We start from the raw sequence: 19,170 nt of genomic DNA, 5'->3' as shown, positions 1-19,170 counted from the left end.
AGATTTTTCTTTTCTTACTTGACCATCAGCAGGATTTAGGAAGCAGCTAAAACCTCGTGTTCCAACTGCAGGAGGTTAGATATCAAGCAGAGGTGCAGCCCAAGTGTCAGTTTTGGTCTTTTCAAATAAATGCCACTTTTACAAAAACCTAGAAGATTCAGAATAACTCAGACAAATCCAAAGAAGCTGTCCTTCAGCCAGCATCACATGAACTAGAAAACAGGTTATCCAGATGCCATATATGAGTATATCTGATCCTCTCTCATACATAAACAGCCCCTTATTTTATACCAGAAGAAACACAAATGCAAACAGGTGTCAAGGTGCTTTATTCTTAACAGACTAATGCACTCACAAACACAGACAATGGCTGTCTGAATAAGCATTTTAACAGGTTGGAAAAATAAGTGTTCCCATTTAGATCAGTAACCTTCACAGTGCAATCAAAAATGTTAAAATTAATTATAAAGGGTTAACTAAGGGCAAACAACTGCATTTGTCAATTTAGTAAAATCTCTGGAACCGCGAGGACTACAACATCTTTATGTGGTGATGTGGGTCATTTTACACAACATTAGTAAAGTTAGGAATGTATTTCCCTGCAAATCAAGCTGCAGTTCCCAGAAAACAATTGGGGCTGCACATATTACAGCTGTTTTCATGTAACATACAGTTTAAACTATTCACACTTTGAGAAACCAGTGACTGGATAAAACTGGTAAAAGACAAATTAAAAATGAAACCCTATACATACCACTCCAATGCCTGGCCTGCATCAACTCAGAAAAGAGCAATGAGTGTTTGGGGGTACAATTCTATCCATGGCATGGACTCCAGATCCACAGCTAGCAATACTCGCACTGGCTACTGGTCTGATTTAAGTTACAGAGGACAGAGTCACTACAGGTCAGAAAAAGAGTGGCAAGACAGGGAAAGCAGATTTATAAAAACAAAATGGTGCAGAACTCGTGGGCCAAGGGGAAATCGTAAAAAGATGGACTGACACAGCAGTGCAGTGTTTAGCCTACAGTTAACAGTCTACGCAGCAAAAGAACTTTGACTGGGCATTAAAATGACGGGCAGGATGCATCTGCCTTCAGTTGGCGAAGGCAGTACGAACAGCATCCACAATTTTACTAGCGCTGATACCATAGATATCCAGCAGCTCCTGGGGTTTGCCACTCCGGGGAACCCCAGACACAGCCAGTCGCTGCACCATCACCCCAGGCTCTCCCTGAAGAGCAGAACACACCGCCTCCCCCAGGCCACCTGAACAGGGTGCAGGAAATGGAAGCATGAAGCAAAGGAGCAGCCACTAGCAGGAAACTGCAATGATGGGTTTGAGGCTCACCTTCTGGGTAGTGATCTTCAACGGTGATGACCCTCCCGCCTGTGGCCCGCACACTGCTTATGATGGTGTCCTTGTCCAGGGGCTTGATGGTGAATGGGTCGATCACACGCACATTCACACCTGCAAGCCCAAACATGCTCTCACGTAACTGAATAACGTTATGGGAGCATCACACTATTACAGTGCTGAAAATGGGCGGTTACGAGGTTCGCTGGTTTTTGCTCACTCAGCTCTTATTTGCTTTATCAAAGGCAAAAAAAGGTCAAGTGACCAGATGCTATAGCTGTATCAGGTACCAATCATATCACTGTACAACTTACAAAAGCTGAAGGTCATCATTATCAAAGCTAGGCATTCCCAATTTTAAAACATTTTCCCACAAATAAATAAGCCTACACTATTGTATAGTATTATATTATTAAACAGTATAAGGATACTGTTTGCACACACTATTGTATAGTATTATATTATTAAACAGTATAAGAATACTGTATGCACAATACAGTGATCCACGCCTATCACGGAAGTTACGTTCCAGACCCATCAGCGATAGGTGAAAATCCGTGATAGAGAGACCATATAAATAAACATTTTGTTTTTAGCTTAACCCTTAAAATACCCCTCCCACACGCTTTAAACACATGTAAACTTATTAAAACACACTTTGTAAACACATATGATATGTGGATGTTGGGCTAAGGATATGAGTAACATGATAATAAATAATAATAATATATATATATAGACACACACACACACACACACACACTACAGACAATTGTGATGCGTTGGGGAAAAATCCGCGATATATAGCAGGGGCACGATAGCTGAACCGCGATATAACGAGGGATCACTGTACTTGCCTTGATTGCATTATGCGTTTGCATTTTTGTATTTCATGTATCTCACTGCTGTATACAAAAGAACTTCTCTCTGGGACTGATATAGCATATCTTGTCTCGTCTGATCTTTATCTTTTCTTTTCTGGCGATGCACTGTAAACTCTGCCTAAGATCGCTTAAATTTCACAGTCATACCTTCTTTAGCCAGTTGGTCAGCTGCAGCTAGAGCCTCATGCAGAGTCACTCCAGCACCAATCAGAGTGACACGGTCACTTTCTGTCTGACGCACCACCTGGACACACAAGCGAAGATGTTCAAGTTTATGAAAAATGACAGCTTTCACAGAACACGCTATGCACTAATGCAAAATAACTAAATAGCCCTAAGAATTTTTCTTATGTTACACTTTTTTACAAATGCTAAGAAGCGTTTCTCCATACTGAAGTCACTTTTTCAAAGCTCAGACTTCACAGAGGTAGCACAACAGCGGTCTATAGGGACTAAACTGCGGAACATTTTTCATGACCACATCTAACAAAATTTGATTCTTCTCACTCAAATTCCACTGCCACAAAAACTTAATGTATTTCGCACATGCATGAATACTAAAAAATATGTTCTAAACCGAATTACTGCAATTAGGCACATTTGCAGTGACAATACTGACATACTGAGAAATAAAAATTAGACCACACACAGCTGATTCCCATTTCAGCTGAACACCCATCCAGGTGTTTGGTTTTCAAACTCATTACTGTCCATAAAAAAGGAGGCATCTTTGGAATGATTTCATTTATAAACATGGATCAAGTAAGAGAAGTTTCTAGATGAAGATGAGTGACAGTGAGAGGAGAACGAACCAGAAGTGGAAGAAATGTAACAAAGAAACGATGAGTGAATGTCTCAGGCTGCAGAGGGACCAGCATCACAGTGTGTGTGGCTTTATCTAAGGAGGTTCTCACAATAGGAGTATGACCACACACCACCAAATGTCCTTACTGGATGCCATGAATGCTGGATGGAGAGATATTTCTCGAGTACTACCAAGGTTGGATTAGGCATGCTAAAAGATAGCTTCCCAGATATACTGCCAGTAGATGCATTGTAGATAGTAACTACATATATATAAGGATTTACTTTTGCGAAAACAAATGAAATGTGAAGGTCAGTGAAGCATACTGCAGCATTTTGTGTGTACTTCAGTGCACGCTGTAGAGTGAAAACGTGTTATTCCCTAATGCAGGGCTGGGGAACCTGATCCATGGATAGCCAGTTATTGGGATGACCTCTCAGTCCAAGTCCAGTCCTGGGAACCCACTGTTACTAGTTGATTGAGAGGTGATCCCAAAAACCAGCTCTCCATGGATCTGGTCTTAGTGCATTTGAGTTAAGATTAATTGTTGGCTCAAGCTGCATGTTGGTAATGAGTGAAGAGTTTTGAAAAAGTGACTTCAGTATGGAGAAATTGTTGTTGGCGACTATGACAAAACAAAACTAAACTAACGTCAACTGCAAGGCCTAAACTCATAACCTTTCTGGTCACCTGCCCAGTGTTTTTTGGTGGTGCACCAGTTACTGTGCAATTACCAGTTTCAAAATGCAGCCTTTTCAAAAGCACCCTTAATTCTGTTCTTGCATTAATGGTTAAGCATTTTGTCTCTTGCCTTGGCTTGCCCCACTTCAAACGTCTCCTCTGGGGAGTAGATCACTGCAGTGTCAGGGCGACTAGTCCTGATGAAGCAGATTCCCTGCAGGGGAAAGGAGCGGGAAGGAAAGGTGAGGTTTATACGTGTAGTTTTGCAATTATGCCAAATTTCAAGCACCGGTGATTAACAAACAGGGGAAAGTTGTCAAACCAGGTATTAACTTATAACAATTTCATCACCAACTTGCTTAAGCTTTGTAGCAGAATAATACATTTAGTTCAGTTAGTCCATCTGTTTCGTAGCACAATGAGCTACAGGCAGTAGCAGTCGCCGGGGGATTGGGGGGTGGGCTGGTTGGGGGCGACAGTGACGCTTGCCTAGGGTGCCACATGGGCTTCAAAAATTATTCAAAAAAATTCAGCCCTGGACTATAAATTCTGCAGACCCACATACCCACAGTAAAGCAAAGGACTAGTCCCGCCCAGATGCTGCAAGAAAAATGTCACCTTTGTATTTGCAGCCAGCTCCACAGCCCTCTCGGTGGAGACTCCATCACTTGGGTAGAACACGGTGCATGTGGGAATGGCTCGGAACATGGCCAGATCCTCCAAGGCCATCTGTGAGGGGCCATCCTCACCTGGACAATACACAAGAGGACACAGTGGTACGGTCCCAAGTCATGTGACCTGATGAAGGACATCCTAACCAGTAATATTTAGCGACGAAATGAGTAAAATCTTGATTTATGATGATGTCGACCTTACCGATGGAAACACCACAGTGGGAGCCCACCAGGTTGACATTGGACTGGGAGATGGCCGCCATGCGAATGTGGTCATACGCCCGGGACAGGAAGGCGGCGAATGTGCTGGCGAAGGGCACAGTGCGGCCCCGAGTGGCACAGCCAATGGCCACACTCACCTGAAGAGGCATAAAACGGTGAACATCCTGCTGAAAGGCCAGCTAAAGTACTACTGCCCTAACGCTACTCTCAAGAGGACATTTTAAGGTCATTCCCTGCTGTATGACGACAGTAAAGCAGACCTTCTGATTGACAACACTTGTACATATTTGGGCTGATTTCTCATGTACATCACAGTAGATTATTCCAGATCCTTCCATCTTATAAAAACGCAACAGGTATAACAACATCCTGAAGGGTACAAAAGGGACCATTTCTATTAAAATCGTAAAGATAGAGATGCCTCTTACTACTAAAAAAAATGGTTAATAAGATATTTCAGTTAATTTCCCTTGCAAAGGCATTTAACCGGAGGACTATAAACCTGGCGATTTCCATTGGGACATTTCAGTTGATAGCTTGTTTGCCTATAAAATGATTACACATCCACATGTATAATGGTGGGTTACTGTTAGCAAAATATATATATATAATAATTTTTTAAGCATCAGTTATACGTGTAATAAATCATGGGTCAGAGCCATAGCAATAACCGCCCTTTGCTCACCATGTTCTGCTCAGCAATGAAGCACTCAATGTAACGGTCTGGATGGGCCTTCTTGAAGAGCTCGGAGAAGGTGGAGTTCTTGGTGTCCCCATCCAAAGCTACCACTCGTGTGCTGCTCTGTCCCAGTCGGGCGAGAGCCACACCATATGCCTTTCGGGTCGATATCTGAAAACAGGGCACAAAGCCGTCATATGTACTGAGGGCTTGATTCTCCCATGTGCTTAAGCAAAAAAAAAAAAAAGCACCCAGTGACTGAAGTCTGGGGTTTCAATGTACTCATGCTAGATATGCGCTTTAGGTGGAGAAACACCAAAATATGGCCAAAATAGGTCCCTTAAGCACATTCTGCCACTGACTTAAGTGCATTTTCACTACATGCTCTGGATGGCTGTTTCACCTCTACATGGCCAAACGCAACATTGCAGATTTCAGAAAATTTCAGAAAGCCGAACAAAACAAAAGTAACACGTACCATACATGTAGAAACAAATGTTACAAGCCAAAATGCGCGTGAATAATACATATAATTATATAAAAATTATGAGAATTATATAACACAGTAGTATATAAAAACATTATAAATCTTTTATTTGCCAATTGCATGAAGCATGAGTACAGGTACACTGAACAATTTATCTTTGCTTATCCCATCTTGCTCTCCATGAGACACATAGACAGTTAAGGGAATGCCTGGGGTGGGGGGGCGGTCAGCCAGTGTAAAATGCTCCACTTTGAACCAATATGGGACACGATTTGTCCCATATTTTCGTACATGTACCTGTAGGGACACTTCACACATACACCACGTGTGGCGTCCCCAACAGAACTACCTGAGCAGGACACTCGCCTAATTGGTAACCATTCTGTGCTTAATGGGGTAGAGTTTTCAGTAGCAGTGACCAGCAACTGGTTTGGAATAATACATCACAGCCAGTACTGGTGCACATTATCCTGTTTGGACTATGCAGTTGATTGTATTATTATTTTATCAGTAATGCACTCTAACCTTTCAATCCATGCTGCTAATAATACTGATTTAACCCACATCTATTGGTTAGGAACATTTGCTTATTTACAGAATTGGTCTCACTGAAGTTGAAAAATGCCGAAGCAGAACATGGATTCAATCTTAAACATAACATAGGTCATTCTCATTAATCTTATTAATGAACTTACAATTTACACTCACTGACTGTCTACAGTGGGGTACTTGTAACTAAGTTGAAAGATTTCTAAACATTTTATCTAGTTTTGCATTATTTGACTTTAAAACTGCAAAGGTAGTGCCTACTTAGAGAAAATTCTTGAGGGACCATTAAATCAGAGCTATAAATGACATTTTGAATATATCTATGAAGTTACGGTAATATCAATTGCTCTGCACAAAATTCAAACACAGTATTTCACTGTAACATTTAATTTTTGTCAAAGGATTCTACTGTTCATGAGAATGACCCAATATAAACATAGTATTAGTATCGCCATACTTTCATTTTCAAAACAAAAGGGTTTCTACAGATTTCAATTAAGTTCACAATATAAATAAAATAGTCCATGTTCCACGTTTTGTTTGCTGCCAAAACCATAACCCACCTTTCCTGCTTGATTATTAATTATCCTTCTTACATGGCTGCACCTTCTTTGTCGGGTTAAGTACGGTGGGGGTGAGCTCCTTGTTGAGGGGGTGCGTAACTTTCTAAGAGCATTACTGTCATACTTGCCTGATGGGAGAATAGACCACTGAGCGACTAAGACATATATCATGCAGGTCATCAGCAGGCCCCAGAAATCATAGGGGTTACCTTGTCTCCCAGCTTGTAGTTCGGCAAGGATGGCAGGAGGATGGGAGAGAAATCAACTGGGGCAGCATCTTCAGTGGGCAGCTCTGGACAAAGCGGCTTGTTGGTCTGTATCAGCCCCTTAAGTTCTGAAATATAGCCCTCTGCGCGGTCCTTGGAGATGGGCTTGCCGTGCCAATTGTCCTCATTCTCAATTGCTGCATGAACAAAGATAAGAATGTTTACCAGTGCTGTAACACCAAATGAGACCTCGGGCTACCCAGTCACGTATTAAAAGCAGGGAACTTCCTGTTAAAGGGTAAAGGATATATTGGCATTGTGGGGGAAAAAAAAAACACTCACTCATGTCCCACATACACAAACTTAATCCCTACACAGCAGTAACTTTACCCATAAGTAACCAAACGAAATGTAAGACTAATGGTATTCTTCAGCTGCTTAGGGGTCCAAAGTACACAGTGCTATAGACCTCCTGTTTTTGTTAGGATTTTTCTCTTTTATTAATATCATTTATTTTTATTATTTTATTTGCTTTTCTTCCCTAAAATGGGCAGCCTAAACAGAAAAACCACACATGACCCCCCCCCCCCCTCCCCCATATAGACACACACATATCTTTGTTTGCCAGTTTGGCATTTCCCAAGACACTGCAGCACTCATCTGCTGATCTTTTACACTCCACCCCCCACCCCTCACCTTTGAGCCCTCTGCCCTTGAAGGTCTTGGCTACGATGGCGGTGGGCCGGCTCTTGTCCTGCTCAGCCTGCCACAGCGCCTTGCAAAGCTCCTCCACATCATGGCCATCGACCACGTAAGTGTTCCAGCTGTCAGGGTTACACGTGAAACATGACGACCTCCCAGTGTTACACGCAAACGGGTGGCATTTACATCAGCGGTCATCCCTCAGCTCAAATGTGACACAAAGATGAAGCTTGGACTGTTTACCCAAAGGCCTCACAGCGCCGGCGGTACGTTTCGGTGTCGTGCTGCAGTGGAGCCGCCTCGCTCTGACCCAACCTGTTCACATCTATGATGGCCACCAGGTTGTCCAGCTTGTAATAGGAGGCGAAGGCCATGGCCTCCCACACAGAACCTTCGGAGCACTCGCCATCCCCAAGTAAGCAGTACACGCGGTAACTAAGGTGGGGGGGGGGGGTACAGGGGTGAAAAGGTTGTGATGAGAAAATACCTCGGTTGACAATGCAGTGTTTACATTAGATTGACATTAAAGGGGGACATTACAAGCTTATCCTCTTAAAACCATTAGCCAATCCAGGCAATGTTACTTGTTTCTGAGCAGACTCACCTGGTACCACATCATCCAAATATCACAGTGTCAATGCATGATCAACACCATGCAAATCATCCTTTAGCATGTTAGACTGCGCATTCACAACTAGGTTCAGTCGTTTTTTATACAATGCTACAGGGGGAAGGAACTTAAGTTTACCAGCTTTCAATCGGTGAGAAAAATAGAGAAAATGTCATTCCTTTAAATAACCATGCTGCATATTCTCCTGATTAAACAAGCTACACGTATGTGGATTTTGTTGCAACAGTAAAGACATACATTGGTGCAGTTAAACATGCAGCTGTTAAGACTTCCCTATGGTGAAACATTTGACACATAGGAGGAAGATGGGGTATCCCCAACAAGGAAAAGTACCATGCCGATTATTCTGAGGCTACGTCCAAACTACTACGGTTTCATTTAAGAGCGAAAATGATCTCTATCGGCACAGGTGTTGTGACACGGAAGTATTTCCATTCACACTGAAATGAGTGAAAACCGATATGACGTAGCTATTAGCTTGCATTGGGCATGCCCGCAATGGCACGCAGAGCAACAGTGGACTGGTGACTTAGTTTCTTCTTGGACAAATATGCAGCAGCTGTGGTGCCACTAACCTGAATACTGATTACATTTAAATATCGACCGGCAATATTGGCCAAATCACAATATCGCTATATTGGATTGATGTAAACATTTTGATATGTAATGAATATTGGTTGATACAGATATGTTAAACAGTATATTGAACATCTCAACATATTGATTTTGCTGTCGAAAGCAATTCCCACGAAACGATCAGCGCTGTGGTTCAATTAGCAAGATAGATTATACTTTTAATCACAAAATAAACTTAATTTACATTGATACACTGACAAAAAATTTTTGATACACTGAATAATTCTGACAGTTTTGTCCTGTAGCCTTAGGGCAATCACTTGTGATGTGGACATGTCCTAAGTCATACTTTAGGAGTTCCTGACTGCAGAGGGCACTAGACCAACAAGCAGCCCTTCCAGAAGATTTCCACAAGCAAGCAAGAAACACATGTGCAGAGATCTCATCAGCAAACAGTGCTCTATAGTATGGAGTTAGATCTACACCTTTCAGCGTTACTCTATTATATACAACACTGACCCTGGAGAACTGATCTACGAGGTCCATGCAATACAGGGATCACTCCCCACAGGATCTGAAACTCCAGGGCTAGGGATTTAAATCCTGCCCATCTCCCGTGTAAAGTACTCCTGATGCTGCATTAGGGCTGGACAATAATTCGATATCAATATATATCGCGATATAATTTTTTTCAATAACGGTGATACGATTTTTAAACACATTTCCGATATTTCGATATACATATATACTGTATCATATAATATACAGTATATGAATAATCAGCCTGTTTTAGTTTAAATGGAAATATATTATTGTTAATAAGCTGAGTCTGAGAGTTTTATTTATTTGATAGTTTATTTCACATTTCTTGTTTGTAAAGGCTAAATACAAATAAAAAGTGAACCTTATTTTTTTTTGTACTGTTTTTATTTAAAAAAATTATATAATTTTAATAGGAGGAGCCTGGAGGTATTATAGACTTTGCAAATTCAGTTTGCAGACATCCATTGTGTGTGTCCTCGGCAGTTTTTTCCTGAGGCTTTTTAATATTGTCCATATCGATATCGGAATTATATCGTATCGACCAAAATTAAGAAATATATCGTGATATAAATTTTTGCCATATCGTCCAGTCCTATGCTGCATGTGTTTCTTCTGGGTACTCTGGATTCCTCCCACAGTCCCAATTAGGTTATCTGGGGTCCTTAAATTTCCCATAGTGTGTGGTTCTGTGTATGAACATGCCCTGAGATGGACTGGCATCCCAACGAGGGGGTCCCTCTGCTCATAAGTCGTTAGATGCTGGTCCATCAATACAAGAGCTTGAATACCCATGGTGACTCCTTTAAAAGACCCAAACTAAATGTACTAGACGCTGGAACAGTGTTTCGACAAACTTTCCATGCACATTATTATTTAGTGGAGGTCATCACACTAGGTATTGATTAGATACAAAAGAAAACACAAACCAAGCCCAAAAAATAACTACTTTTGATGCTTTTGAGGGACATGTCCTTTATGTCCATCCTTGTTAAAACGGGTGAAGATTCTTGCTGCTTAAAAGAAAAAAAATGAATATGAAAAGTCCTAAAACGTAAGAAGGCAAAACTCCAAGTCTCAATACTAAACAAAGAGAATCATCCACAGAAAGTGAGAACGGTCTAGCAGACCAGTGGTCATCTCTATATCAAGTTGTGTCTTCAGTGTGGAGTTGCCGACCCCTAATGTACGGCTCTTAGGGACAAACCAAAATCCAGTCCAAAGAGCATTAAGTTCTGAGAAGATAAGTGGGTTGGGGTGGCAGAAATGGGTGGGAGATTCACGCCATACCTGGACTTGTCAAAGTTCTTCCCAGTATACGCCATTCCACAAGCAGCACCCAGGCCCTGCCCAAGGGAGCCTGTGGCTACATCCACAAAGGCTAGTTTCTGTGACATAAGAGGAAAGGCCATCGTTAGGGTTACGGCAGGCTCTGCTTTCAGGGTTAAGTCAGATTTAAACAAAACGTTATAGCAATGAGAAAACACCATGTCTTACATGTTGACACATGCCTATCAACGTAAACAAATAGTGTGTCACTCACGGGAGTTGGGTGGCCCTCCAGATCACAGTCAATCTTCCGCAGGTTCAGCAGATCTGCCTCCTTGACGTAACCCGCCTCCACCCAAGCGGCGTACAGGATGGGCGCAGCATGACCCTGACAGGAAGTACATGGCCTGAATATTGTTTTTAATACCCCCACCCAAAATAAAGTCTATTGGTGCCACCAATATGGGAATTGTGACCAATACAGAAGGCTGATACTCTTTTGTCTAATATCATTGACACTGATAACCAGGTGACTATCGTCCAATTGTGGAGCTGGGGGGTGTCAAAATGCAGATAGATTTGGGTATGGATGGCTGGGACGTGTCCCGACCTGTATTGTGGGAGTCCCATGTGTATTTAGGGGGCCGGGAGGTTTGGGCCTGATTTGGTCCCTACCAATGATGAAATCAAATCTATGTCCTTGTTGGACAAATACGTGAAATGACATTACATTGTTTTTCATTCTGTGGAAAACTTAAGATTGACCTGCGGTTAATAATGGAATAAAACATGCTGTAAGCCATATACAGAATATGGTACTTTGGCGTCTAAGTAGAGTTGAACCTGTCTAGTTTTTTACTGGATCGCTCTGTATTGTAAAATGAACGTTTTGAACCAATACAAAATGTGATTTTGCTCACATTTTTAGACCATGTGATCATTAAAACAAAAGTTTCTGTTATCTTGGCGAGATGGTTAGAAGTACATCACTTCAGTTGCCAAACCTCTCCTCACGGGCACCCCAGCCATTCCGTGTATTTGTTAAATTTCCCTACCAGCTCAATTAATTAATTAATTGAATGAATGATTGACTAACTGACTGACCCAATAAAGTATTTATTAGCCAAACACGGTGTTGGTACGGTCGAGGCAAAAATATGCATGGATGTATTGAATGGTTACTGCAAATATCTAGGCGACTTAACGAGAGGTTTTAAAATGGCTAAGCTGACGTTTCAACATACAATGCCAACACCAACATGAAGATCACTTCAACATCATTTTCTCTGCCTAAGACTTTTGCACAGTACTGTATATATAAAGACCTACTTTGAGCTACACATGAGACAAGTCCTGGAATGCCACCCTCACAGTGAGCAATGAAGGAAACAGAAATGAATTCAGAAGCAAAGAAGTCCTACCTTAGACAAAACAAAGCGGTCATTGCTGGGGTTGCGCGGGTCCATGGCTTTGTAGCGCATGGTGTGGAAAAACAGCACAGACATAACTTCTGCAGCACTGCAGCAGGATGTGGGATGCCTGCAGGGAGAGAGGCAATAACCGTGCACATCTTAGTCTGTATACAACATGAAAATGGGGACTGGATCTTGGGGAAAAAAACTAGCTTTTAGAAATCAGCTTATAACCCACATCTGTCAGAGGCTTATAGCTGATCTGGTTTTGTATACATACACAAAAAACTGAAAATGTTACAAACCACACAGAAATCTTACATGACAACTAAGAATACATTCATGGTGAAAGCCAGGATTACCTAAAGTACATTTAAAAATAAATAGAATTATCAATAAAGTAAAGGAGTCAAAGACAAGGCATGTAAATTCGGTGTCCGAAGGCAATTAATTTAACATAAAAAGATAAATATATATCAACATATTAAATCATTCAACTTCTTAACCATTTTTGACCCAGAAATATCTGTCTTGCAAACTATTACATTAAGGGATTACTGAGCTCTAAAGTGTCAAAATGTCCTTCAGTGCAACTGTGCCGATTAAAATTGTAATAACAGAAGTGTTTTCAAAATTAAATAATTTTGAAAAAAATATAAATGAACACCCACATCATAATTGTGTCAGTAATTTCAACAAAATATAGAATAATGGGCTACAAACTGTATCTAAAAAACATTTTAAAACTTGAATAACTTTTCTGTCAACTTGTGCCCTTCATCAGTGTCATTCACTATAAGAAAGGTAAAAGGCCATTTAAAGCATATCACATGACAGTAATCATGTCACACTGTGTGACATCACACAAAGGACCCCTTAAAGACCCTGCTGAGGTGAATGAATCTTTCTCAAATATTTGATCATTTTACTTTTTTCCCCCTCTAGTAACCATTAAAACAAAAATGTATGTCCTTCAGTACAATACAGAAAACATATGTTTAATGTTACAAAAAGCTATATTAAAAACAAAAAGTTAGGATAATCTTAATAGCTTAAGGTCATTACTTTATACAGGTGGCCAGGGAACTGCCTGTTAAATATGATTGTGTATGAAATGCATCCTTCAGTATTACTCGTGTCATTCAGCATGACAAAAGTTCCTTGTAATACCACAATGACACCCGTTCTGCTGAATGTCAGTAGCTTTGTTATCCCATATTTTACAACATTGCAATTCATATTTACTATATGACATATTCGTATTTACTGTCATTTTAAACTACTTCATGGCATTTTAAGGTATTTCAAGGCACAGTATCTTTATACTGAGGACGCCATTGTCTAATAAGGAGAGGGCCTCCTGGCTGAAACAAAAGGTCACCTCAGATCCAGCTGCTAGACAGGAAACACTAGCCAGAAGAAAAAGGTATTGTTTTCATGGTTCTGGGAGAGGAGATGGAAATCAATTACATGCAACAAGCAACTGAAATAAAAAATTAATTTGCTTGGCCAAGTTAAAGACATTGCGTACTACTTCAAGTCGGATGTCCAAGCAGTAATCTGATTCCAAGTTACACACCAGTTTGGCTACAGAATACTATCTAGGCCTAGTTCAGTTTGAGAATGATGATTAGTTCTATTTGATGTTCAGACAATGGATTTGGTTAATATTCTTATTTTGATGTTGTTGGAATTATTTTATACATTTTCTTTCAAAATGCCTCATGTGATGTAATCTCATATTACCGTTTCATGCTCTCTCTCTCTCCTCTAATATGTAAGTCATCTAAGTTCAGCTAGCCTGCACATTTCAAATATCTTACCTTATTTTTTAAACTTAAAAATACCTAAAAGAAATTTTATTTAATTAATAATCGATATATATATATATATATATATATATATATATATATATATATATATATATATATATATATATATATATATATATATATATATATAGATATATATTCTAGGTTACAGTGAAATGTCATTCAGGGCAACAAAATATTGTCATTCAGTATAACACCACAATTTCACATTAAAGTACAAAAACTTTGTATTGTTTATTCAGAGAAACAAAAACTAATCAAGAGATGAAAAACATATTTTCCTAGATTTTTGCATTTTTTCAAGTGTAAGGTGAGAAAGATGTTAAAAATCTACAGATTTCAAGATGTACCTATGACATATCAAATGTTGCATTTAAAATAATGTCATATTTAGTATTCTGCTCAAGGTCTCTGTCTGGCAGTCTGATGCATGGGTCTAGGTTTGGTGTAGGCAAGGAGAACGTTACCTGCCTGGCTGCACTGTGCCGACTGCAAAATTTGTACTGGGTTGTTTTTCAGGGGTCGCACTAGGTTCCTTAGTTCCAGTGAATGGAACTCTTCACGCTTTAGCAAGCCAAGACATTTTGAACAATTCTGGTTTCAACTTTGCGGAAACAGTTTGGGGAAGGCCCTTTTCTGTTCCAGCAAGACTGTGCCCCAGTGCACAAAGCAAGGTCCATAAAGACTTTGCAGGGTGAGTTTGGCATGAAAGAACTTGACTGGTCTGCACGGAGCTCTGGCCTCAACCCCATGGAACACCTATGAAATGAGTTAGAATGGAGATTGCAAGCCAGGTCTTCACGTCCAACATCAGTATCTGATGGGCAAAAATTCTTACAGACACGCTCCAAAAGCTTGTGGAAAGTCTTCTGGAAAGGCTTCCCAGAAGAGTGGCAGCTGTTAAAGCCACAAATTGAGGGCCAACCCTATATTGATCCCTATGGATTTAGAATGTGATGTCATAAAAGTTCCTGTAGGTGTAATGGCCAGGTGTCCCAATACTTTTGTCCATATACTGTATAAATTACGTAATATTTTAATATGCCTAAGTTCAGGTAATGTCAGTTGCTCTGCACAATTATTCAAACACTATTTCAGTGTAATATGTCATTTTTTATTCTGATGTTTGTGAGAATGACCAAATAAGTGTAGTATGCTACCACCATGCATTCATTTTCAAAATAAAAGGGTTTCTGTGGATTACAATTAAGTTCACAATGTAAATGACACAATGTAATAGACAATGGTCCGCATTTTGCTTGTTGCTATAATCAGAGGGCGTAACCCTCTTTTCCTGCTTTATGAATTAATTATACTTCTACCATGGGTGCACCTTCTTTTTCAGATTAATTGCAGTGGACGAATCTGCACAGATGAAGGGAGAATATGTTTAACTCAAATGCGCATAACTTTTTAAGCGCTTTTTCGACAGGAGAATCGACCTGTATAACAATCTCAGTAACCATTGACTTTTCCATCCATCCATCCATTGTCCAACCCGCTTATCCTACTGGGTCGCGGGGGGTCCGGAGCCTATCCCGGAAGCAATGGGCACGAGGCAGGGAACAACCCTGGACGGGGGGCCAGCCCATCACAGGGCACACTCACACACCATTCACATCTAAGTGCAATTTAGCAACTCCAATTAGCCATTGACTTTTGAACTATCTATATATAGAAGAATATAAGATGGAAAACGTTCCCCGATATACAAAAACTGCTTGTTGGAAAGTCTTTAGATGAGTCTGAAACTTTTTGTTCTTGCCCTAGAAGATATTTGGCTTCTTCAGGTTAGTTAGCTAGTTAGTTAATTGGGTTTTCATGCCACTCAAGCAGTTAGGGCTATATTCATGGTGAAGCCTACTGTAGGTTACAAATAAGAGTTTAATAGCTTCATAAATAAACAAAAAAAAAATATCAAGACAGTTGAACCTCAAAATGCATAGAGAACAATACTGAGATTACCTACAAATGATAAAATTCTGAAAAGGGTAGGCTTCTTTAGGTCCCAGGGAGGAATTCTGAGAAGTCTGGGCAGAATGCTTTAATTGACTTATTCTACAAGAGACCTGATCTGTTCTCCAAAAGGCATCATACAGCCGTTTACACTGAGAGCAAAGGAGCGCAGAATAACCTGGACTGCATCTGTCGTAAGCTTAGCCACATATTGCAAAGCTAGTTCATTTGCTAATTCACACAAACTTTAACAGAAGTTCTGAATGCCCCCATGTCATCCATCTCGCCTTGATGGTATCTCTATCTCATTCATATCAAGCGACCCTGGCGTGCATCACTCTTTTGCCATTATTCGGAGTTACATGAGGGCAGGCCTTTATGGCAACAAAATATGACCATGTGTCTTCCTCTGGCCAGAATGCGGCTTTTTTCTCATTCTCAGCAATTCCTGCAATGCCTTTCTGTATGACAAACGAAAAATGCTTAGAGACAGGCATGTCAGCTGAGAGACTATAATTACAAACTCTGCGCAGACATCACCATTTGGAGTGATCATACATCCATTTTTCAAAACATCATCAAGGATTCTGGAAATGAAGACGGTGCAGCAAGTGATGCTCACAGTGTTTTCCCAGGGTACATATTAACCAGCCAACTGATTAGATTCGGCCCTTCCAATCTCTCAACTAGATGAAGTAGACGCCGATTTCTCAAACATGGGGACCTCTTCCTCCACCTACACATGTTGCAACTCGTGGCAAACAAGCTGCTTCTTACACATACGTGTAAGATGATTTATTCACATGCATGGGGGGGGGGGGGGGGGCATAAAGGGTTGGTCACTCTTATTCAAGGAATTATACTACCTGGCACTATGGGGTCATGGTGCGGGTCACTGATCCTTTCATCAGCTGCTTGGCCCATGCCATAGCCAAAAAAAACACTTTCAAATAATGCATCTATATCTATATACAATATTTAGTAAAATATTATGGTGCTGATCACTGTACTGGATCAGAGGTTTTGGATACTGGATGGATTATGGCACTGGAATTCAAGCAACCAGATTGCACAATTCAGGATTTACATAGCTGCTGTGTTGACTTGTTATGTTACACTGAGATCAGGAAATATACATTCTTGTTAAGTCTTTGTTCATTATTCTAAAAAGTATTGAAGGCATGCTGAAGTCTAACAAGATGTGTCACAAGGCCTCCCCCGCCCCCGCCACCTCATTTGAATTTGATTACAACACTAGGTTTCTTAATCACACTTCTCAAAAAATATAAAAAACTTATTCAGACTGAAATTGACTTACACATACATCCTTCCTATACTGGAATACTTTATTCAATTTAAAAGAACATAAGTCCAGCCACATAAAAAGATTCCATCTAATCTCAGTACTGTGTATATAAAAGAAACATATTTCCTTGATTCTGTGGAAATTTCATTGTAAAATTCTAAGCTATTTCCTGATGTATCATATAACTGCTGTTTCACATTTCATAGTTACTCAGTGCAATTCCATCCTTTGCCAAAATTTAAACACTTCTCTATGGAACACCACAATACTCAAAATGAAATTACACACACACAGACACAGTCACACACAAAAACACTTGAATTAAATGTGCTATTTTATTTAAGAATAATTCAATAAAAGGTATTATTTCCTAATAACAATGTTTCTTGCACGTAGGATTTTAATTGTATTGCGTAACAAATATGTGATTTATTAGTCATTATTATACAATACTATTTTACAGAATTCAAGTATGATTACCTAAATAACTCAAGCTCTATTTCACAGTATAGTTCAGCTTTTCACACTGATGTATTTCCGAATGACGGTTTACCGAACCAGCTTTTAATTTCACGATGCCCACTTTCCATAACGAAGGTACCGCTGTCAATCACTGAGGGCAGCACATTAACACACATGAACATACATTGACACACCCAAACAATGGGACCTAATTACTCGTGCATCACTTGCTTTAGAGGCGGCTTAGGCCAGAGGTCAGCTTTAGCTGCGCATTTAAGAAAACTAAAGTGAACTCTGATCTGCGGGACATGCGACACTCGGGACACAGACCTGTCACCACGCTTACAAATGAAGGCGGTTTACGTGAAAACCCACATATTTCCCAGGGTGTAGAGCTCTCCTAATAATTCTGGAGGTACTTATAAAATACACTTTCAAGCTTGTAATTTGTCGGTAAAACAATATAACTCTTTTTTTTCTGCAGTATCATTGGCGACCGTTAGCACAGTTAGCTTGACTAGGCCAGTTCTTCCTGTCCGTCTTCTTTTAGTCACGCAAGAACACAGAAGTCGACCGCGTGTACTTTGCATTCCCTTTCACTTGCTAGTGTTGCTAAAAGAAAATGCAGTTTTAAAAAATACGAGTAGCTGGGTGTCCTACGTTATTTGATAAATCATGCTATCACTTTCCGAGGTGACATTAGGCAGCTGGCCAGAACGATCTCTTAATTCAGGCCATTGCAGCTACCTTGTGCATATTTACTTACCCAGAATTGGAAGCACATGTCGCCTTGATGGAATGAATCCTCAACTTATTCGCAATATCTTTCAGACCCTGCAGCGTTTTTTCATCGGGTTTGTGATAGCTGGCCATTTTCAAGATCAAGCAGGAATCTCTCAAGATTGTACAGGCTTTTTCTTCCCTAGCAATACCCTGAACAGTCCTCTGCACAGCACGTTAGTCGCAAACAGAGACCGAGCCCGCTGTCAGACAGGGGATTTTATGGCAGGTCTGTACGCGCGTGGCCCGTCCCTCTCCCTCAACGACGGAGCGCGTGGGTGCAAGATCCGAGTCAATGGTGGATTCGAGGCGCGCATGCGCCAGCGCTTAAAGCCAAATACAAGAGCAACTGAAAACTAACTAAAAATAACTAAAACTGAAAACTAATTAAAAGCAAGCCAAAAACAAAAAAAAAACGTATATGTTCAGTTCCTGTGGGGACTTTGCCAATGTCAGTACAATTAAAGGAAATTAGCCATTTCATGAAAATGACATGCAAATACATTAAGTTTCTATAATTGGTAAGGGTGCAGGTTTGGCAGATGGCCTAAAATCCTTTATTACTTGCATTGTATAGTACATTAATAGTTTAACACG

At 40.4% G+C, this 19,170-nt stretch overlaps 1 protein-coding gene across 1 annotated transcript; it reads right to left on the bottom strand.

Annotated features, from left to right (window-relative positions):
- Positions 1–312: 312 nt before the first annotated feature.
- On the bottom strand, positions 313–18,888 carry LOC111842314 (transketolase-like). Its single transcript, XM_023808795.2, has 14 exons — positions 18,560–18,888; positions 12,247–12,364; positions 11,100–11,213; positions 10,847–10,944; positions 8,053–8,244; positions 7,804–7,931; positions 7,111–7,304; positions 5,309–5,473; positions 4,604–4,760; positions 4,346–4,476; positions 3,858–3,941; positions 2,389–2,485; positions 1,352–1,471; positions 313–1,269 (listed from the first exon to the last, which is right to left on the bottom strand). The coding sequence occupies exons 1-14, from the start codon at positions 18,664–18,666 to the stop codon at positions 1,097–1,099; spliced, it is 1,878 nt and encodes a 625-aa protein (XP_023664563.1). The 5' UTR covers positions 18,667–18,888; the 3' UTR covers positions 313–1,096.
- Between the last annotated feature and the right edge of the window lie 282 nt (positions 18,889–19,170).

This window comes from Paramormyrops kingsleyae, chromosome 6 (assembly GCF_048594095.1).
Source record: "Paramormyrops kingsleyae isolate MSU_618 chromosome 6, PKINGS_0.4, whole genome shotgun sequence".
Classification (NCBI taxonomy): domain Eukaryota; kingdom Metazoa; phylum Chordata; class Actinopteri; order Osteoglossiformes; family Mormyridae; genus Paramormyrops; species Paramormyrops kingsleyae.
Note: the sequence above shows the minus strand (reverse complement) of the source record. Positions and strands in the feature narration are given on the sequence as shown.